We start from the raw sequence: 24,000 nt of genomic DNA, 5'->3' as shown, positions 1-24,000 counted from the left end.
TCACTGTTTCCCTCTCTCCTCTCCTTCCTAACCTGACTGTTTCCCTCTCTCTCCTCCCCTTCCTAACCCACTGTTTCCCTCTCTCTCCTCCCCTTCCTAACCCACTGTTTCCCTCTCTCTCCTCCCCTTCCTAACCCACTGTTTCCCTCTCTCTCCTCCCCTTCCTAACCCACTGTTTCCCTCTCTTCTCACCTTCCTAACCTACTGTTTCCCCCTCTCTCTCCTCCCCTTCCTAACCCACTGTTTCCCTCTCTCCTCCCCTTCCTAACCCACTGTTTCCCTCTCTCTCCTCCCCTTCCTAACTCACTGTTTCCCTCTCTCCTCCCCTTCCTAACCGACTGTCTCCATCTCTCTCCTCCCCTTCCTAACCTACTGTTTCCCTCTCTCTCCTCCCCTTCCTAACCCACTGTTTCCCTCTCTCTCTCCTCCCCTTCCTAACTCACTGTTTCCCTCTCTCTCCTCCCCTTCCTAACCCACTGTTTCCCTCTCTCTCCTCCCCTTCCTAACCCACTGTTTCTCTCTCTCCTCCCCTTCCTAACCCACTGTTTCCCTCTCTCTCCTCCCCTTCCTAACCCACTGTTTCCCTCTCTCTCCTCCCCTTCCTAACCCACTGTTTCCCTCTCTCCTCCCCTTCCTAACCCACTGTTTCCCTCTCTCTCCTCCCCTTCCTAACCCACTGTTTCCCCCTCTCTCCTCTCCTCCCCTTCCTAACCCACTGTTTCCATCTCTCTCCTCCCCTTCCTAACCCACTGTTTCCCTCTCTCTCTCCTCCCCTTCCTAACCCACTGTTTCCCTCTCTCTCCTCCCCTTCCTAACCCACTGTTTCCCTCTCTCTCTCCTCCCCTTCCTAACCCACTGTTTCCCTCTCTCTCTCCTCCCCTTCCTAACCCACTGTTTCCCTCTCTCCTCCCCTTCCTAACCCACTGTTTCCCTCTCTCTCTCCTCCCCTTCCCTAACCCACTGTTTCCCTCTCTCTCTCCTCCCCTTCCTAACCCACTGTTTCCCTCTCTCTCCTCCCCTTCCTAACCCACTGTTTCCCTCTCTCTCCTCCCCTTCCTAACCCACTGTTTCCCTCTCTCTCCTCCCCTTCCTAACCCACTGTTTCCCTCTCTCTCTCCTCCCCTTCCTAACCCACTGTTTCCCTCTCTCTCTCCTCCCCTTCCTAACCCACTGTTTCCCTCTCTCTCTCCTCCCCTTCCTAACCCACTGTTTCCCTCTCTCTCCTCCCCTTCCTAACCCACTGTTTCCCTCTCTCTCCTCCCCTTCCTAACCCACTGTTTCCCTCTCTCTCCTCCCCTTCCTAACCCACTGTTTCCCTCTCTCTCCTCCCCTTCCTAACTCACTGTTTCCCTCTCTCTCCTCTCTTCCTAACTCACTGTTTCCCTCTCTCTCCTCCCCTTCCTAACCACTGTTTCCCTCTCTCTCCTCCCCTTCCTAACCTACTGTTTCCCTCTCTCTCCTCCCCTTCCTAACCTACTGTTTCCCTCTCTCTCCTCTCCTCCCCTTCCTAACCTACTGTTTCCCTCTCTCTCTCCTCTCCTTCCTAACCCACTGTTTCCCTCTCTCTCTCCTCCCCTTCCTAACCTACTGTTTCCCTCTCTCTCCTCCCCTTCCTAACCCACTGTTTCCCTCTCTCTCCTCCCCTTCCTAACCCACTGTTTCCCTCTCTCTCCTCCCCTTCCTAACCCACTGTTTCCCTCTCTCTCCTCCCCTTCCTAACCCACTGTTTCCCTCTCTCTCCTCCCCTTCCTAACCCACTGTTTCCCTCTCTCTCTCCTCCCCTTCCTAACCTACTGTTTCCCTCTCTCTCTCCTCTCCTTCCTAACCCACTGTTTCCCTCTCTCTCTCCTCCCCTTCCTAACCCACTGTTTCCCTCTCTCTCTCCTCCCCTTCCTAATCCACTGTTTCCCTCTCTCTCCTCCCCTTCCTAACCCACTGTTTCCCTCTCTCTCTCCTCCCCTTCCTAACCCACTGTTTCCATCTCTCTCCTCCCCTTCGTAACTCACTGTTTCCCTCTCTCTCCTCCCCTTCCTAACCCACTGTTTCCATCTCTCTCCTCCCCTTCCTAAACCACTGTTTCCCTCTCTCTCCTCCCCTTCCTAACCCACTGTTTCCCTCTCTCTCCTCCCCTTCCTAACCCACTGTTTCCCTCTCTCTCTCCTCCCCTTCCTAACCCACTGTTTCCCTCTCTCTCCTCCCCTTCCTAACCCACTGTTTCCCTCTCTCTCTCCTCCCCTTCCTAACCCACTGTTTCCCTCTCTCCTCTCCTTCCTAACCCACTGTTTCCCTCTCTCTCTCCTCCCCTTCCTAACCCACTGTTTCCCTCTCTCTCCTCCCCTTCCTAACCCACTGTTTCCCTCTCTCTCCTCTCTTCCTAACTCACTGTTTCCCTCTCTCTCCTCCCCTTCCTAACCACTGTTTCCCTCTCTCTCCTCCCCTTCCTAACCTACTGTTTCCCTCTCTCTCCTCTCCTCCCCTTCCTAACCCACTGTTTCCCTCTCTCTCTCCTCTCCTTCCTAACCCACTGTTTCCCTCTCTCTCTCCTCCCCTTCCTAACCCACTGTTTCCCTCTCTCTCTCCTCCCCTTCCTAACCCACTGTTTCCCTCTCTCTCCTCCCCTTCCTAACCCACTGTTTCCCTCTCTCTCCTCCCCTTCCTAACCCACTGTTTCCCTCTCTCTCCTCCCCTTCCTAACCCACTGTTTCCCTCTCTCTCCTCCCCTTCCTAACCCACTGTTTCCCTCTCTCTCCTCCCCTTCCTAACCCACTGTTTCCCTCTCTCTCCTCCCCCTTCCTAACCCACTGTTTCCCTCTCTCTCCTCCCCTTCCTAACCCACTGTTTCCCTCTCTCTCCTCCCCTTCCTAACCCACTGTTTCCCTCTCTCTCTCCTCCCCTTCCTAACCCACTGTTTCCCTCTCTCTCTCCTCCCCTTCCTAACCCACTGTTTCCCTCTCTCTCCTCCCCTTCCTAACCCACTGTTTCCCTCTCTCTCCTCCCCTTCCTAACCCACTGTTTCCCTCTCTCTCTCCTCCCCTTCCTAACCCACTGTTTCCCTCTCTCTCCTCCCCTTCCTAACCTACTGTTTCCCTCTCTCTCTCCTCCCCTTCCTAACCCACTGTTTCCCTCTCTCTCTCCTCCCCTTCCTAACCCACTGTTTCCCTCTCTCTCTCCTCCCCTTCCTAACCCACTGTTTCCCTCTCTCTCCTCCCCTTCCTAACCCACTGTTTCCCTCTCTCTCTCCTCCCCTTCCTAACCCACTGTTTCCCTCTCTCTCTCCTCCCCTTCCTAACCCACTGTTTCCCTCTCTCTCTCCTCCCCTTCCTAACCCACTGTTTCCCTCTCTCTCTCCTCCCCTTCCTAACCCACTGTTTCCCTCTCTCTCTCCTCCCCTTCCTAACCCACTGTTTCCCTCTCTCTCCTCCCCTTCCTAACCCACTGTTTCCCTCTCTCTCCTCCCCTTCCTAACCCACTCTTTCTCCACACTGTGCTTCCTTCCATCCTAACAGTGGTAGGGACCCAGCCCTGTCCTGTGTATAATAATAGTATGGCTGGTGACTAAAGGCTTTCATCATGGCTGACCATTTCAACTCTTATCTATCCGCCTCTCTCCTCTCCTCTCGCTCTCTCTCTCTCTCTCTCTCTCTTTCCTCTCTTCCTGCCGCAGGAATGTCTTTGAACCCTCTCTACCTCTCTCTCTCTCTCTCTCTTTCTTTCTCAATTCAATTCAATTCAAGGGGCTTTATTGGCATGGGAAACATATGTTAACATTGCCAAGGCAAGTGAAGTAGATAATATAAAAAAGTGAAATAAACAATAAAAATGAACATTAAACATTACACACTATGGGTCTGTCTGTCTGTCTGTCTGTCTGTCTGTCTGTCTGTCTGTCTGTCTGTCTGTCTGTCTGTCTGTCTGTCTGTCTGTCTGTCTGTCTGTCTGTCTGTCTGTCTGTTTATTGTTGTATGACTAATGGGTCCCTTCAGTCACTTTACCCTGACCTCTGCACTACCTATATGCACATATATTACATGACCAAAAGTATGTGTACACACCTGCTCGTCAATCACCTCATTCCAAAATCCTGGCCATTAATATGGAGTTGGTCCCCCCTTTGCTGCTAGAACAGTCCTCCACTCTTCTGGGAACAATTTCCTCTAGATGTTGGAACATTGCTGAGGGGACTTGCTTCCGTTCAGCCACAAGAGCATTAGTGAGGTTGAGCACTGATGTTGGGCGATTAGTCCTGGCTCGCAGTCGGCGTTCCAATTCATCCCAAAGGTGTTCGATGGGGTTGAGGTCAGGGCTCTATGCAGGCCAGTCAAGTTCTTCCACACCGATCTCGACAAACCACTTCTGTATGGACCTCGCTTTGTGCACGGGGGCATTGTCATGCTGAAACAGGAAAGGTCCTTCCCCAAACTGTTGCCACAAAGTTGGAAGCACAGAATCGTCTATAATGTCTTTGTATGCTGTAGCGTTAAGATTTCCCTTCACTGGAACGAAGGGGACCGAACCATGAAAAACAGCCGGGAGACCCATGAGGCGGCGCTCCATTGGCCCAGCGTCGTCCGGTGTTAGGGGAGGGTTGGGCCGGCCGGGATTTCCTTGTCCCGTCGCGCTCTAGCGACTCCTTGTGGCGGGCCAGGTGCCTGCAAGCAGTCGCCAGCTGGACGGTGTTTCCTCCGACACATTGGTGCGGCTGGCTTCCGGGTTAAGCGAGATGTGTGAAGAAGCAGTAGGGCTTGGCGGGGTCGTGTTTCAGGGGGACGCACGGCTCTTGACCTTCGCCTCTCCCGAGTCTGTTGGGGAGTAGAAGCGATGGGACAAGACTGTAACTACCAATTGGATATCACTAAAAAGGGGTAAAAATGAAAAAAGAACATTACTGAGCTCTTCAGTAAGGCCATTCTACTGCCAATGTTTGTCTGTGGAGATTGCATGGGCTGTGTGCTCGATTTTATACACCTGTCAGCAACGGGTGTGGCTGAAATAGCCAAATCTACTAATATCAAGGGGTGTCCACATACTTTTTTATATTTTGTATATATAGTGTAACTACCTCAATTACCTCGTCCCCCTGCATATCAACTCAGTACTGGTACTTCCTGTATATAGCCATGTTATTACATAGTACTTCCTGTATACAGCCATGTTATTACCTGGTACTTCCTGTATATAGCCATGTTATTACCTGGTACGTCCTGTATATAGCCATGTTATTACCTGGTACTTCCTGTATATAGCCATGTTATTACCTGGTACTTCCTGTATATAGCCATGTTATTACCTGGTACTTCCTGTATATAGCCATGTTATTACCTGGTACTTCCTGTATATAGCCATGTTATTACCTGGTACTTCCTGTATATAGCCATGTTATTATCTGGTACTTCCTGTATATAGCCATGTTATTACCTGGTACTTCCTGTATATAGCCATGTTATTACCTGGTACTTCCTGTATATAGCCATGTTATTACCTGGTACTTCCTGTATATAGCCATGTTATTACCTGGTACTTCCTGTATATAGCCATGTTATTACCTGGTACTTCCTGTATATAGCCATGTTATTACCTGGTACTTCCTGTGTATTTTGTCAAATTATCATTGTGTATTTATTCCTTGTATTATAATTTGTTTATCTCGTCGTTCTCTCTGCGTTGTTGGGAAGGGCCGTCAATCTTCATTTCACCGTTAGTCTGTTGTTTACCAATAAATACAATTGGAAGATTTTGGTCAATTATGAGAGAGGTGCTGGCAGGGTGACACAGCCTCAATGCTAGTAACACACACACACACACACACACACACACACACACACACACACACACACACACACACACACACACACACACACACACACCCAAAGAAACAAACTGTTGCGTAGTTATAGGTGTTATAATATCTACTGTAGTTATAGTCCTGTGTTATAATATCTACTGTAGTTATAGGTGTTATAATATCTACTGTAGTTATAGGTGTTATAATATCTACTGTAGTTATAGGTGTTATAATATCTACTGTAGTTATAGGTGTTATAATATCTACTGTAGTTATAGGTGTTATAATATCTACTGTAGTTATAGGTGTTATAATATCTACTGTAGTTATAGGTGTTATAATATCTACTGTAGTTATAGGTGTTATAATATCTACTGTAGTTATAGGTGTTATAATATCTACTGTAGTTATAGGTGTTATAATATCTACTGTAGTTATAGGTGTTATAATATCTACTGTAGTTATAGGTGTTATAATATCTACTGTAGTTATAGGTGTTATAATATCTACTGTAGTTATAGGTGTTATAATATCTACTGTAGTTATAGGTGTTATAATATCTACTGTAGTTATAGGTGTTATAATATCTACTGTAGTTATAGGTGTTATAATATCTACTGTAGTTATAGGTGTTATATTATCTACTGTAGTTATAGGTGTTATAATATCTACTGTAGTTATAGGTGTTATAATATCTACTGTAGTTATAGGTGTTATAATATCTACTGTAGTTATAGGTGTTATAATATCTACTGTAGTTATAGGTGTTATATTATCTACTGTAGTTATAGGTGTTATAATATCTACTGTAGTTATAGGCCTGTGTTATAATATCTACTGTAGTTATAGGTGTTATAGTATCTACTGTAGTTATAGGTGTTATAATATCTACTGTAGTTATAGGTGTTATAATATCTACTGTAGTTATAGGTGTTATAATATCTACTGTAGTTATAGGTGTTATAATATCTACTGTAGTTATAGGTGTTATAATATCTACTGTAGTTATAGGTGTTATAATATCTACTGTAGTTATAGGTGTTATAATATCTACTGTAGTTATAGGTGTTATAATATCTACTGTAGTTATAGGTGTTATAATATCTACTGTAGTTATAGGTGTTATAATATCTACTGTAGTTATAGGTGTTATAATATCTACTGTAGTTATAGGTGTTATAATATCTACTGTAGTTATAGGTGTTATAATATCTACTGTAGTTATAGGTGTTATAATATCTACTGTAGTTATAGGTGTTATAATATCTACTGTAGTTATAGGTGTTATAATATCTACTGTAGTTATAGGTGTTATAATATCTACTGTAGTTATAGGTGTTATAATATCTACTGTAGTTATAGGTGTTATAATATCTACTGTAGTTATAGGTGTTATAATATCTACTGTAGTTATAGGTGTTATAATATCTACTGTAGTTATAGGTGTTATAATATCTACTGTAGTTATAGGTGTTATAATATCTACTGTAGTTATAGGTGTTATAATATCTACTGTAGTTATAGGTGTTATAATATCTACTGTAGTTATAGGTGTTATAATATCTACTGTAGTTATAGGTGTTATAATATCTACTGTAGTTATAGGTGTTATAATATCTACTGTAGTTATAGGTGTTATAATATCTACTGTAGTTATAGGTGTTATAATATCTACTGTAGTTATAGGTGTTATAATATCTACTGTAGTTATAGGTGTTATAATATCTACTGTAGTTATAGGTGTTATAATATCTACTGTAGTTATAGGTGTTATAATATCTACTGTAGTTATAGGTGTTATAATATCTACTGTAGTTATAGGTGTTATAATATCTACTGTAGTTATAGGTGTTATAATATCTACTGTAGTTATAGGTGTTATAATATCTACTGTAGTTATAGGTGTTATAATATCTACTGTAGTTATAGGTGTTATAATATCTACTGTAGTTATAGGTGTTATAATATCTACTGTAGTTATAGGTGTTATAATATCTACTGTAGTTATAGGTGTTATAATATCTACTGTAGTTATAGGTGTTATAATATCTACTGTAGTTATAGGTGTTATAATATCTACTGTAGTTATAGGTGTTATATTATCTACTGTAGTTATAGGTGTTATAATATCTACTGTAGTTATAGGTGTTATAATATCTACTGTAGTTATAGGTGTTATAATATCTACTGTAGTTATAGGTGTTATAATATCTACTGTAGTTATAGGTGTTATAATATCTACTGTAGTTATAGGTGTTATAATATCTACTGTAGTTATAGGTGTTATAATATCTACTGTAGTTATAGGTGTTATAATATCTACTGTAGTTATAGGTGTTATAATATCTACTGTAGTTATAGGTGTTATAATATCTACTGTAGTTATAGGTGTTATAATATCTACTGTAGTTATAGGTGTTATAATATCTACTGTAGTTATAGGTGTTATAATATCTACTGTAGTTATAGGTGTTATAATATCTACTGTAGTTATAGGTGTTATAATATCTACTGTAGTTATAGGTGTTATAATATCTACTGTAGTTATAGGTGTTATAATATCTACTGTAGTTATAGGTGTTATAATATCTACTGTAGTTATAGGTGTTATAATATCTACTGTAGTTATAGGTGTTATAATATCTACTGTAGTTATAGGTGTTATAATATCTACTGTAGTTATAGGTGTTATAATATCTACTGTAGTTATAGGTGTTATAATATCTACTGTAGTTATAGGTGTTATAATATCTACTGTAGTTATAGGTGTTATAATATCTACTGTAGTTATAGGTGTTATAATATCTACTGTAGTTATAGGTGTTATAATATCTACTGTAGTTATAGGTGTTATAATATCTACTGTAGTTATAGGTGTTATAATATCTACTGTAGTTATAGGTGTTATAATATCTACTGTAGTTATAGGTGTTATAATATCTACTGTAGTTATAGGTGTTATAATATCTACTGTAGTTATAGGTGTTATAATATCTACTGTAGTTATAGGTGTTATAATATCTACTGTAGTTATAGGTGTTATAATATCTACTGTAGTTATAGGTGTTATAATATCTACTGTAGTTATAGGTGTTATAATATCTACTGTAGTTATAGGTGTTATAATATCTACTGTAGTTATAGTCCTGTGTTATAATATCTACTGTAGTTATAGGTGTTATAATATCTACTGTAGTTATAGGTGTTATAATATCTACTGTAGTTATAGGTGTTATAATATCTACTGTAGTTATAGGTGTTATAATATCTACTGTAGTTATAGGTGTTATAATATCTACTGTAGTTATAGGTGTTATAATATCTACTGTAGTTATAGGTGTTATAATATCTACTGTAGTTATAGGTGTTATAATATCTACTGTAGTTATAGGTGTTATAATATCTACTGTAGTTATAGGTGTTATAATATCTACTGTAGTTATAGGTGTTATAATATCTACTGTAGTTATAGGTGTTATAATATCTACTGTAGTTATAGGTGTTATAATATCTACTGTAGTTATAGGTGTTATAATATCTACTGTAGTTATAGGTGTTATAATATCTACTGTAGTTATAGGTGTTATAATATCTACTGTAGTTATAGGTGTTATAATATCTACTGTAGTTATAGGTGTTATAATATCTACTGTAGTTATAGGTGTTATAATATCTACTGTAGTTATAGGTGTTATAATATCTACTGTAGTTATAGGTGTTATAATATCTACTGTAGTTATAGGTGTTATAATATCTACTGTAGTTATAGGTGTTATAATATCTACTGTAGTTATAGGTGTTATAATATCTACTGTAGTTATAGGTGTTATAATATCTACTGTAGTTATAGGTGTTATAATATCTACTGTAGTTATAGGTGTTATAATATCTACTGTAGTTATAGGTGTTATAATATCTACTGTAGTTATAGGTGTTATAATATCTACTGTAGTTATAGGTGTTATAATATCTACTGTAGTTATAGGTGTTATAATATCTACTGTAGTTATAGGTGTTATAATATCTACTGTAGTTATAGGTGTTATAATATCTACTGTAGTTATAGGTGTTATAATATCTACTGTAGTTATAGGTGTTATAATATCTACTGTAGTTATAGGTGTTATAATATCTACTGTAGTTATAGGTGTTATAATATCTACTGTAGTTATAGGTGTTATAATATCTACTGTAGTTATAGGTGTTATAATATCTACTGTAGTTATAGGTGTTATAATATCTACTGTAGTTATAGGTGTTATAATATCTACTGTAGTTATAGGTGTTATAATATCTACTGTAGTTATAGGTGTTATAATATCTACTGTAGTTATAGGTGTTATAATATCTACTGTAGTTATAGGTGTTATAATATCTACTGTAGTTATAGGTGTTATAATATCTACTGTAGTTATAGGTGTTATAATATCTACTGTAGTTATAGGTGTTATAATATCTACTGTAGTTATAGGTGTTATAATATCTACTGTAGTTATAGGTGTTATAATATCTACTGTAGTTATAGGTGTTATAATATCTACTGTAGTTATAGGTGTTATAATATCTACTGTAGTTATAGGTGTTATAATATCTACTGTAGTTATAGGTGTTATAATATCTACTGTAGTTATAGGTGTTATAATATCTACTGTAGTTATAGGTGTTATAATATCTACTGTAGTTATAGGTGTTATAATATCTACTGTAGTTATAGGTGTTATAATATCTACTGTAGTTATAGGTGTTATAATATCTACTGTAGTTATAGGTGTTATAATATCTACTGTAGTTATAGGTGTTATAATATCTACTGTAGTTATAGGTGTTATAATATCTACTGTAGTTATAGGTGTTATAATATCTACTGTAGTTATAGGTGTTATAATATCTACTGTAGTTATAGGTGTTATAATATCTACTGTAGTTATAGGTGTTATAATATCTACTGTAGTTATAGGTGTTATAATATCTACTGTAGTTATAGGTGTTATAATATCTACTGTAGTTATAGGTGTTATAATATCTACTGTAGTTATAGGTGTTATAATATCTACTGTAGTTATAGGTGTTATAATATCTACTGTAGTTATAGGTGTTATAATATCTACTGTAGTTATAGGTGTTATAATATCTACTGTAGTTATAGGTGTTATAATATCTACTGTAGTTATAGGTGTTATAATATCTACTGTAGTTATAGGTGTTATAATATCTACTGTAGTTATAGGTGTTATAATATCTACTGTAGTTATAGGTGTTATAATATCTACTGTAGTTATAGGTGTTATAATATCTACTGTAGTTATAGGTGTTATAATATCTACTGTAGTTATAGGTGTTATAATATCTACTGTAGTTATAGGTGTTATAATATCTACTGTAGTTATAGGTGTTATAATATCTACTGTAGTTATAGGTGTTATAATATCTACTGTAGTTATAGGTGTTATAATATCTACTGTAGTTATAGGTGTTATAATATCTACTGTAGTTATAGGTGTTATAATATCTACTGTAGTTATAGGTGTTATAATATCTACTGTAGTTATAGGTGTTATAATATCTACTGTAGTTATAGGTGTTATAATATCTACTGTAGTTATAGGTGTTATAATATCTACTGTAGTTATAGGTGTTATAATATCTACTGTAGTTATAGGTGTTATAATATCTACTGTAGTTATAGGTGTTATAATATCTACTGTAGTTATAGGTGTTATAATATCTACTGTAGTTATAGGTGTTATAATATCTACTGTAGTTATAGGTGTTATAATATCTACTGTAGTTATAGGTGTTATAATATCTACTGTAGTTATAGGTGTTATAATATCTACTGTAGTTATAGGTGTTATAATATCTACTGTAGTTATAGGTGTTATAATATCTACTGTAGTTATAGTCCTGTGTTATAATATCTACTGTAGTTATAGGTGTTATAATATCTACTGTAGTTATAGGTGTTATAATATCTACTGTAGTTATAGGTGTTATAATATCTACTGTAGTTATAGGTGTTATAATATCTACTGTAGTTATAGGTGTTATAATATCTACTGTAGTTATAGGTGTTATAATATCTACTGTAGTTATAGGTGTTATAATATCTACTGTAGTTATAGTCCTGTGTTATAATATCTACTGTAGTTATAGGTGTTATAATATCTACTGTAGTTATAGTCCTGTGTTATAATATCTACTGTAGTTATAGGTGTTATAATATCTACTGTAGTTATAGGTGTTATAATATCTACTGTAGTTATAGTCCTGTGTTATAATATCTACTGTAGTTATAGGTGTTATAATATCTACTGTAGTTATAGGTGTTATAATATCTACTGTAGTTATAGGTGTTATAATATCTACTGTAGTTATAGGTGTTATAATATCTACTGTAGTTATAGGTGTTATAATATCTACTGTAGTTATAGGTGTTATAATATCTACTGTAGTTATAGGTGTTATAATATCTACTGTAGTTATAGGTGTTATAATATCTACTGTAGTTATAGGTGTTATAATATCTACTGTAGTTATAGGTGTTATAATATCTACTGTAGTTATAGGTGTTATAATATCTACTGTAGTTATAGGTGTTATAATATCTACTGTAGTTATAGGTGTTATAATATCTACTGTAGTTATAGGTGTTATAATATCTACTGTAGTTATAGGTGTTATAATATCTACTGTAGTTATAGGTGTTATAATATCTACTGTAGTTATAGGTGTTATAATATCTACTGTAGTTATAGGTGTTATAATATCTACTGTAGTTATAGGTGTTATAATATCTACTGTAGTTATAGGTGTTATAATATCTACTGTAGTTATAGGTGTTATAATATCTACTGTAGTTATAGGTGTTATAATATCTACTGTAGTTATAGGTGTTATAATATCTACTGTAGTTATAGGTGTTATAATATCTACTGTAGTTATAGGTGTTATAATATCTACTGTAGTTATAGGTGTTATAATATCTACTGTAGTTATAGGTGTTATAATATCTACTGTAGTTATAGGTGTTATAATATCTACTGTAGTTATAGGTGTTATAATATCTACTGTAGTTATAGGTGTTATAATATCTACTGTAGTTATAGGTGTTATAATATCTACTGTAGTTATAGGTGTTATATTATCTACTGTAGTTATAGGTGTTATAATATCTACTGTAGTTATAGGTGTTATAATATCTACTGTAGTTATAGGTGTTATATTATCTACTGTAGTTATAGGTGTTATAATATCTACTGTAGTTATAGGTGTTATAATATCTACTGTAGTTATAGGTGTTATAATATCTACTGTAGTTATAGGTGTTATAATATCTACTGTAGTTATAGGTGTTATAATATCTACTGTAGTTATAGTCCTGTGTTATAATATCTACTGTTGTTATAGGTGTTATAATATCTACTGTAGTTATAGGTGTTATATTATCTACTGTAGTTATAGGTGTTATAATATCTACTGTAGTTATAGGTGTTATAATATCTACTGTAGTTATAGGTGTTATAATATCTACTGTAGTTATAGGTGTTATAATATCTACTGTAGTTATAGGTGTTATAATATCTACTGTAGTTATAGGTGTTATAATATCTACTGTAGTTATAGGTGTTATAGTATCTACTGTAGTTATAGGTGTTATATTATCTACTGTAGTTATAGGTGTTATAATATCTACTGTAGTTATAGGTGTTATAATATCTACTGTAGTTATAGGTGTTATAATATCTACTGTAGTTATAGGTGTTATAGTATCTACTGTAGTTATAGGTGTTATAATATCTACTGTAGTTATAGTCCTGTGTTATAATATCTACTGTAGTTATAGGTGTTATAATATCTACTGTAGTTATAGGTGTTATAATATCTACTGTAGTTATAGGTGTTATAATATCTACTGTAGTTATAGGTGTTATAATATCTACTGTAGTTATAGGTGTTATAATATCTACTGTAGTTATAGTCCTGTGTTATAATATCTACTGTAGTTATAGGTGTTATAATATCTACTGTAGTTATAGGTGTTATAATATCTACTGTAGTTATAGGTGTTATAATATCTACTGTAGTTATAGGTGTTATAATATCTACTGTAGTTATAGGTGTTATAATATCTACTGTAGTTATAGGTGTTATAATATCTACTGTAGTTATAGGTGTTATAATATCTACTGTAGTTATAGGTGTTATATTATCTACTGTAGTTATAGGTGTTATAATATCTACTGTAGTTATAGTCCTGTGTTATAATATCTACTGTAGTTATAGGTGTTATAATATCTACTGTAGTTATAGGTGTTATAATATCTACTGTAGTTATAGGTGTTATAATATCTACTGTAGTTATAGGTGTTATAATATCTACTGTAGTTATAGGTGTATTATAACACACTAGTGAACCATTGATTCCCTACTGAGGAGACACACAGAGATCCAGACTCCATTATTTCCCATTGATCCTCCAGCTGCAGTCTGACGGGACCCCTCACAGTGGGTGTTTCTGCACCTTGCATTGTTTATGATTTTACACAGACTCCATTTTGAGGCTGTGAACATCTCCCTGGCCCAGCCTATCAGGTCCCACAGCCAAACCAACAGCCTGGTCCAGTCAGCATGCCGCCAGACATTAGCATGACAACAGAACCCCTGCCGGGCCAGCCTGTTGCTAGGGCATCACCACACTGGTTCTACCGTTGCTGGGACGACGTGACAGTCAGGTCACTCACTCTACACCGATTCAGCGGTGAAGTCTGACTGGGACGACTGCTGATTGTGTAGTTGTGTTGTGTGTTTCCTGTCTCTGCCAGCAGGGGGCAGACTTAGTGTGTTCAGAAAGGAGAGGGGGGGATACCTGGTCAGGTGTACAACTGAAATTAAACTGGGCTCATAATTAAACTGGGCTGCCATAATCCACATCCACGTCTTCGGCGCCCGGGGAACAGTGGGTTAACTGCCTTGTTCAGGGGAACAGTGGGTTAACTGCCTTGTTCAGAGGAACAGCGGGTTAACTGCCTTGTTCAGGGGAACAGTGGGTTAACTGCCTTGTTCAGGGGGACAGTGGGTTAACTGCCTCGTTCAGGGGAACAGTGGGTTGACTGCCTTGTTCAGGGGAACAGTGGGTTAACTGCCTTGTTCAGGGGAACAGTGGGTTAACTGTCTTGTTAACGACAGTTTTTTACTTTACTTCGGGGACTCGATCCAGCAACCTTTACGGTTACTGGCCCAACGCTCTAACCACTAGGCTACCTGCTGGTTTCTGGCCCAACGCTCTAACCACTAGGCTACCTGCTGGTTACTGGCCCAACACTCTAACCAGTAGTCTACCTGCTGGTTACTGGCCCAACGCTCTAACCACTAGGCTACCTGCTGGTTACTGACCCAACGCTCTAACCACTAGGCTACCTGCTGGTTACTGGCCCAACGCTCTAACCACTAGGCTACCTGCTGGTTACTGGCCCAACGCTCTAACCACTAGGCTACCTACTGGTTACTGGCCCAACACTCTAACCACTAGGCTACCTGCTGGTTACTGGTCCAACGCTCTAACCACTAGTCTACCTGCTGGTTACTGGCCCAACGCTCTAACCACTAGGCTACCTGCTGGTTACTGGCCCAACGCTCTAACCACTAGGCTACCTGCTGGTGACTGGCCCAACGCTCTAACCACTAGGCTACCTGCTGGTTACTGGCCCAACGCTCTAACCACTAGGTTACCTGCTGGTTACTGGTCCAACGCTCTAACCACTAGGCTACCTGCTGGTTACTGGCCCAACGCTCTAACCACTAGGCTACCTGCTGGTTACTGGCCCAACACTCTAACCACTAGGCTACCTGCTGGTTACTGGTCCAACGCTCTAACCACTAGTCTACCTGCTGGTTACTGGCCCAACGCTCTAACCACTAGGCTACCTGCTGGTTACTGGCCCAATGCTCTAACCACTAGGCTACCTGCTGGTTACTGGCCCAACGCTCTAACCACTAGGCTACCTGCTGGTTACTGGCCCAACGCTCTAACCACTAGGCTACCTGCTGGTTACTGGCCCAACGCTCTAACCACTAGGCTACCTGCTGGTTACTGGCCCAATGCTCTAACCACTAGGCTACCTGCTGGTTACTGACCCAACGCTCTAACCACTAGGCTACCTGCTGGTTACTGGCCCAACGCTCTAACCACTAGGCTACCTGCTGGTTACTGGCCCAACGCTCTAACCACTAGGCTACCTGCTGGTTACTGGCCCAACGCTCTAACCACTAGCCTACCTGCTGGTTACTGTCCCAACGCTCTAACCACTAGGCTACCTGCTGGTTACTGGTCCAACGCTCTAACCACTAGGCTACCTGCTGGTTACTGACCCAACGCTCTAACCACTAGACTACCTGCTGGTTACTGGCCCAACGCTCTAACCACTAGGCTACCTGCTGGTTACTGGCCCAACGCTCTAACCACTAGGCTACCTGCTGGTTACTGGCCCAACACTCTAACCACTAGGCTACCTGCTGGTTACTGGTCCAACGCTCTAACCACTAGTCTACCTGCTGGTTACTGGCCCAACGCTCTAACCACTAGGCTACCTGCTGGTTACTGGCCCAACGCTCTAACCACTAGGCTACCTGCTGGTTACTGGCCCAACGCTCTAACCACTAGGCTACCTGCTGGTTACTGGCCCAACGCTCTAACCACTAGGCTACCTGCTGGTTACTGGCCCAACGCTCTAACCACTAGGCTACCTGCTGGTTACTGGCCCAATGCTCTAACCACTAGGCTACCTGCTGGTTACTGACCCAACGCTCTAACCACTAGGCTACCTGCTGGTTACTGGCCCAACGCTCTAACCACTAGGCTACCTGCTGGTTACTGGCCCAACGCTCTAACCACTAGGCTACCTGCTGGTTACTGGCCCAACGCTCTAACCACTAGCCTACCTGCTGGTTACTGTCCCAACGCTCTAACCACTAGGCTACCTGCTGGTTACTGGTCCAACGCTCTAACCACTAGGCTACCTGCTGGTTATTGACCCAACGCTCTAACCACTAGACTACCTGCTGGTTACTGGCCCAACGCTCTAACCACTAGGCTACCTGCTGGTTACTGGCCAAACGCTCTAACCACTAGGCTACCTGCTGGTGTGTGTGTGTTGGTGTAACTGGTGTGTGTGTTGGTGTAACTGGTGTGTGTGAGTAGTGTAACTGGTGTGTGTGAGTAGTGTAACTGGTGTGTGTGAGTAGTGTAACTGGTGTGTGTGAGTAGTGTAACTGGTGTGTGTGAGTAGTGTAACTGGTGTGTGTGAGTAGTGTAACTGGTGTGTGTGAGTAGTGTAACTGGTGTGTGTGAGTAGTGTAACTGGTGTGTGTGAGTAGTGTAACTGGTGTGTGTGTGTTGGTGTAACTGGTGTGTGTGAGTAGTGTAACTGGTGTGTGTGAGTAGTGTAACTGGTGTGTGTGAGTTGGTGTAACTGGTGTGTGTGTTGGTGTAACTGGTGTGTGTGAGTAGTGTAACTGGTGTGTGTGAGTAGTGTAACTGGTGTGTGAGTTGGTGTAACTGGTGTGTGAGTTGGTGTAACTGGTGTGTGAGTAGTGTAACTGGTGTGTGTGAGTAGTGTAACTGGTGTGTGTGAGTAGTGTAACTGGTGTGTGTGAGTAGTGTAACTGGTGTGTGTGAGTAGTGTAACTGGTGTGTGTGAGTAGTGTAACTGGTGTGTGTGAGTAGTGTAACTGGTGTGTGTGAGTAGTGTAACTGGTGTGTGAGTTGGTGTAACTGGTGTGTGTGTTGGTGTAACTGGTGTGTGTGTTGGTGTAACTGGTGTGTGTGAGTAGTGTAACTGGTGTGTGAGTTGGTGTAACTGGTGTGTGAGTAGTGTAACTGGTGTGTGTGAGTAGTGTAACTGGTGTGTGTGAGTAGTGTAACTGGTGTGTGTGAGTTGGTGTAACTGGTGTGTGTGAGTAGTGTAACTGGTGTGTGTGAGTAGTGTAACTGGTGTGTGTGAGTAGTGTAACTGGTGTGTGTGAGTAGTGTAACTGGTGTGTGTGAGTAGTGTAACTGGTGTGTGTGAGTAGTGTAACTGGTGTGTGTGAGTTGGTGTAACTGGTGTGTGTGAGTAGTGTAACTGGTGTGTGTGAGTAGTGTAACTGGTGTGTGTGAGTAGTGTAACTGGTGTGTGTGAGTAGTGTAACTGGTGTGTGTGAGTAGTGTAACTGGTGTGTGTGAGTAGTGTAACTGGTGTGTGTGAGTAGTGTAACTGGTGTGTGTGAGTAGTGTAACTGGTGTGTGTGAGTAGTGTAACTGGTGTGTGTGAGTAGTGTAACTGGTGTGTGAGTAGTGTAACTGGTGTGTGTGTTGGTGTAACTGGTGTGTGTGAGTAGTGTAACTGGTGTGTGTGTTGGTGTAACTGGTGTGTGTGAGTAGTGTAACTGGTGTGTGTGAGTAGTGTAACTGGTGTGTGTGAGTAGTGTAACTGGTGTGTGTGAGTAGTGTAACTGGTGTGTGTGAGTAGTGTAACTGGTGTGTGTGAGTAGTGTAACTGGTGTGTGTGTTGGTGTAACTGGTGTGTGTGAGTAGTGTAACTGGTGTGTGTGAGTAGTGTAACTGGTGTGTGTGAGTAGTGTAACTGGTGTGTGTGAGTAGTGTAACTGGTGTGTGAGTAGTGTAACTGGTGTGTGTGTTGGTGTAACTGGTGTGTGTGAGTAGTGTAACTGGTGTGTGTGTTGGTGTAACTGGTGTGTGTGAGTAGTGTAACTGGTGTGTGTGAGTAGTGTAACTGGTGTGTGTGAGTTGGTGTAACTGGTGTGTGTGAGTAGTGTAACTGGTGTGTGTGAGTAGTGTAACTGGTGTGTGAGTTGGTGTAACTGGTGTGTGAGTTGGTGTAACTGGTGTGTGTGAGTAGTGTAACTGGTGTGTGTGAGTAGTGTAACTGGTGTGTGTGAGTAGTGTAACTGGTGTGTGTGAGTAGTGTAACTGGTGTGTGTGAGTAGTGTAACTGGTGTGTGTGAGTAGTGTAACTGGTGTGTGTGAGTAGTGTAACTGGTGTGTGTGAGTAGTGTAACTGGTGTGTGTGTTGGTGTAACTGGTGTGTGTGAGTAGTGTAACTGGTGTGTGTGAGTAGTGTAACTGGTGTGTGTGAGTTGGTGTAACTGGTGTGTGTGAGTTGGTGTAACTGGTGTGTGTGTTGGTGTAACTGGTGTGTGAGTAGTGTAACTGGTGTGTGAGTAGTGTAACTGGTGTGTGAGTAGTGTAACTGGTGTGTGTGAGTAGTGTAACTGGTGTGTGTGAGTTGGTGTAACTGGTGTGTGTGTGTTGGTGTAACTGGTGTGTGTGAGTAGTGTAACTGGTGTGTGTGAGTAGTGTAACTGGTGTGTGAGTAGTGTAACTGGTGTGTGTGAGTTGGTGTAACTGGTGTGTGTGAGTAGTGTAACTGGTGTGTGTGAGTAGTGTAACTGGTGTGTGAGTAGTGTAACTGGTGTGTGAGTAGTGTAACTGGTGTGTGTGAGTTGGTGTAACTGGTGTGTGTGAGTAGTGTAACTGGTGTGTGTGAGTTGGTGTAACTGGTGTGTGTGAGTAGTGTAACTGGTGTGTGTGAGTAGTGTAACTGGTGTGTGTGAGTAGTGTAACTGGTGTGTGTGAGTTGGTGTAACTGGTGTGTGTGAGTAGTGTAACTGGTGTGTGTGAGTAGTGTAACTGGTGTGTGTGAGTAGTGTAACTGGTGTGTGTGAGTAGTGTAACTGGTGTGTGTGAGTAGTGTAACTGGTGTGTGAGTAGTGTAACTGGTGTGTGAGTAGTGTAACTGGTGTGTGTGAGTAGTGTAACTGGTGTGTGAGTAGTGTAACTGGTGTGTGTGTTGGTGTAACTGGTGTGTGTGAGTAGTGTAACTGGTGTGTGAGTTGGTGTAACTGGTGTGTGTGAGTAGTGTAACTGGTGTGTGTGAGTAGTGTAACTGGTGTGTGTGAGTAGTGTAACTGGTGTGTGTGAGTAGTGTAACTGGTGTGTGTGAGTTGGTGTAACTGGTGTGTGTGAGTAGTGTAACTGGTGTGTGTGAGTAGTGTAACTGGTGTGTGTGAGTAGTGTAACTGGTGTGTGAGTTGGTGTAACTGGTGTGTGTGAGTAGTGTAACTGGTGTGTGAGTTGGTGTAACTGGTGTGTGTGAGTAGTGTAACTGGTGTGTGTGAGTAGTGTAACTGGTGTGTGTGAGTAGTGTAACTGGTGTGTGTGAGTTGGTGTAACTGGTGTGTGTGAGTAGTGTAACTGGTGTGTGTGAGTAGTGTAACTGGTGTGTGTGAGTAGTGTAACTGGTGTGTGTGAGTAGTGTAACTGGTGTGTGTGAGTTGGTGTAACTGGTGTGTGTGAGTAGTGTAACTGGTGTGTGTGAGTAGTGTAACTGGTGTGTGTGAGTAGTGTAACTGGTGTGTGAGTTGGTGTAACTGGTGTGTGTGAGTAGTGTAACTGGTGTGTGAGTTGGTGTAACTGGTGTGTGTGAGTAGTGTAACTGGTGTGTGGAGTTGGTGTAACTGGTGTGTGTGAGTAGTGTAACTGGTGTGTGAGTTGGTGTACTGTAGGGGAAACAGAGTGTACAGTAGAAGGTGAGGACAGTGTAATACTGGACTACAGTAGAGCTGGTATGAAGTCATGTTGTAGTCATCCAGCCGGCCTTCAGCCCAGGCTTCCCTCACAATGTCCTCAGTCAGTCTCTGCTGCTGCGGCCCTGAGCTAATGCTTCCTTAACAACAGATACACACAACGGACAAGGAAGCAGACCGACACGGTAGAGTACACACACACACACACACACACACACACACACACACACACACACACACACACACACACACACACACACACACACACACTCTGCTCTGTCACTCCAAACCAGCTCGTCCAATGAAAACTCTTATCTCTCATCACTCAACTCAATCAGCACATCCCCCCCCCCCCCCATGTCAATCAATTCAACTGGTGAGCCAATGAGAAGTCATCCTGCTCTGCCAGTCCATGTCAGTGATAACCTCAGTGTACAGTAGTACCACAGACTGGTTCTGTCTGTCGTCAACTAAAGAAAAGATGTACTTTTCTTCAGAGAGGGACGATCAACAATACACTCTTTCTTCTACAGTTAAAACATCAGAAGAAGATAGTCCTCTGAGTCAAGACAGTCTTTCCCAGCTGAAAGTGGGAACGACCGAACTGTCTTCTATCGGAGGTCTCTCTCTATGCTGCTGGACGTCTAAAGGACTGTATCTCTCTCTCTGTGTGTGTCCCTCCAGAGATGCCGTAGAGGTTGTGGCTGCTCTGTATGACCATGTGGATGAGCTGGTCCACAAGCTGGTGATGCTGTCCAACCAACGCACTCAGGAACTGGACTTTATCATGGAGTTCAAGAGGCTGGAGCAGGGATTCAAGGAGGTGAGAGGAGCTGGGGTATAGGGCTGGGGATGGGGTATAGGGCTGGGGTATAGGGCTGGGGCTGGGGTATAGGGCTGGGGATGGGGTATAGGGCTGGGGGCTGGGGTATAGGGCTGGGGGCTGGGGTATAGGGCTGGGGTATAGGGCTGGGGCAGGGATTCAAGGAGGTGAGAGGAGCTGGGGTATAGGGCTGGGGCTGGGGTATAGGGCTGGGGCTGGGGTATAGAGCTGGGGCTGGGGTATAGTGCTGGGGTATAGGGCTGGAGCGGGGATTCAAGGAGGTGAGAGGAGCTGGGGTATAGGGCTGGGGCTGGGGTATAGTGCTGGGGGCTGGGGTATAGGGCTGGGGTATAGGGCTGGGGCTGGGGTATAGGGCTGGGGATGGGGTATAGGGCTGGGGGCTGGGGTATAGGGCTGGGGCTGGGGTATAGGGATGGGGTATAGGGCTGGGGCTGGGGTATAGGGCTGGGGTCTGGGGTCTGGGGCTGGGGTATAGGGCTGGGGCTGGGGTATAGGGCTGGGGTATAGGGCTGGGGTATAGGGCTGGGGCTGGGGTATAGGGCTGGGGCATGGGGTATAGGGCTGGGTTATAGGGCTGGAGCAGGGATTCAAGGAGGTGAGAGGAGCTGGGGTATAGGGCTGGGGCTGGGGTATAGGGCTGGGGGCTGGGCGTATAGGGCTGGGGTATAGGGCTGGGGTATAGGGCTGGAGCAGGGATTCAAGGAGGTGAGAGGAGCTGGGGTATAGGGCTGGGGCTGGGGTATAGGGCTGGGGATGGGGTATAGGGCTGGGGTATAGGGCTGGGGTATAGGGCTGGGGCAGGGATTCAAGGAGGTGAGAGGAGCTGGGGTATAGGGCTGGGGCTGGGGTATAGTGCTGGGGGCTGGGGTATAGGGCTGGGGGCTGGGGTATAGGGCTGGGGTATAGGGCTGGGGTATGGGGCTGGGGTATAGGGCTGGGGTATAGGGCTGGGGATGGGATTCAAGGTGGTGAGAGGAGCTGGGGTATAGGGCTGGGGCTGGGGTATAGGGCTGGGGTATAGGGCTGGGGTATGGGGCTGGGGTATAGGGCTGGGGATGGGGTATAGGGCTGGGGTATAGGGCTGGGGATGGGGTATAGGGCTGGGGTATAGGGCTGGGAATGGGGTATAGGGCTGGGGTATAGGGCTGGGGATGGGGTATAGGGCTGGGGTATAGGGCTGGGGTATATGGATGGGGTATAGGGCTGGGGCAGGGATTCAAGGAGGTGAGAGGAGCTGGGGTATAGGGCTGGGTTATAGGGATAAGGGCTGGTTATAGGGGCTTATTATAGGGGCTTGTTATAGGGGCTGGTTATAGGGGCTGGTTATAGGGGCTGGTTATAGGGGCTTGTTATAGGGATAGGGGCTGGTTATTGGGGCTTGTTATAGGGGCTGGTTATTGGGGCTGGTTATAGGGGCTGGTTATTGGGGCTGGTTATTGTGGCATGGTTATAGGGGCTGGTTATAAATCAAATCTAAGTAGGTAATAAATTAAGACTTTATACATATGGATGAGCGACGTCAGAGCAGAACGGACTGAGATACAGTAGAATAGTATAGAAAAACAGTTTATACATAATGACTTAAAGGTGCAATGTGCAGAAATCGCTCCGCCATTTCCTGGTTGATAAAATTCTAATAGTTCCCCTAATTTCAGTGACAGAAACAAGCAAGTCTAGTGTAGAGAATCACTGTACCATCTAAACCGCTGTGGAATATATTTTCTATGAACCATAAACGTTGGTCGTTGATTACAGAACTTTGTTTTACATGATGGGGTCACCACGTTTAGTTATTTATCAAAATGGAGTCACGGGGCAGAAAAGGTTTTGGGAACCCCTGATTACAAGCATCAACTGAACATTAGGGGGCTGTCATAGATTTACACTTATTGTCATTCTGTGTGTGTGTGTGTGTGTGTGTGTGTGTGGGTGAGGTGAGTGACTGGATTGAGGAGGTAGGAGAGAAGCGTCTGAGAACACTCGGAGAGCTGGAGGATTCTCTGGAGCAGCTGCACAGCAAACAGACCCTCTTCAGAGACTTCTACACTGCCGCTTATGTAGGTACATCTGGCTGACTGGCTGGCTGACTGACTGGCTGACTGGCTGGCTGGCTGGCTGACTGGCTGACTGGCTGACTGGCTGGCTGACTGCCTGCCTGACTGACTGATTGTCTGACTGACTGACATCCACGGTTACATGTCATGAGCCAGTATCACTGCATAATGTGGGCACATGCATTGCCAAACAACACTACTGCCACCTTCTGGTTTGGAGTATTTTAACAAGGCTGAGTGGCTGGAGACGTCAAGGTCTTTGCTGTGTGAAAACAAAAGAGATTTTGTTCAGAGGTGTTTGACAATCCTACCTGTGTGTGTGTGTGTGTGTGTGTGTGTGTGTGTGTGTGTGTGTGTGTGTGTGTGTGTGTGTGTGTGTGTGTGTGTGTGTGTGTGTGTGTGTGAGCTATAAAAGTTACTGTCTGTTCTGTCCTATAGGAACACTGTAAGGGTTAGACTGTATATTCCTCCTGTCCTATAGGAACACTGTAAGGGTTAGACTGTATATTCCTCCTGTCCTATAGGAACACTGTAAGGGTTAGACTGTATATTCATCCTGTCCTATAGGAACACTGTAAGGGTTAGACTGTATATTCATCCTGTCCTATAGGAACACTGTAAGGGTTAGACTGTATATTCATCCTGTCCTATAGGAACACTGTAAGGGTTAGACTGTATATTCCTCCTGTCCTATAGGAACACTGTAAGGGTTAGACTGTATATTCATCCTGTCCTAT

The 24,000-nt window shown here is 42.2% G+C and overlaps 1 protein-coding gene across 4 annotated transcripts in view; it reads left to right on the top strand.

Moving 5' to 3' along the window:
• Positions 1 to 24,000, top strand: part of plekhg4 (pleckstrin homology and RhoGEF domain containing G4) — a 202,050-nt gene that overhangs the window by 60,103 nt on the left and 117,947 nt on the right. For all 4 annotated transcript variants that reach the window (XM_082969853.1, XM_082969855.1, XM_082969854.1 and 1 more), the window contains exons 9-10: positions 21,050 to 21,188; positions 23,144 to 23,266. In XM_082969853.1, coding sequence (XP_082825979.1) covers positions 21,050 to 21,188; positions 23,144 to 23,266 — 262 coding nt within the window. The remainder of the gene's footprint in view (positions 1 to 21,049; positions 21,189 to 23,143; positions 23,267 to 24,000) is intronic.

The sequence above is a fragment of the Salmo salar genome, chromosome 26 (assembly GCF_965601325.2).
Source record: "Salmo salar chromosome 26, fSalSal1, whole genome shotgun sequence".
Taxonomy (NCBI): domain Eukaryota; kingdom Metazoa; phylum Chordata; class Actinopteri; order Salmoniformes; family Salmonidae; genus Salmo; species Salmo salar.
This window is presented reverse-complemented; position numbering and strand designations above follow the sequence as displayed.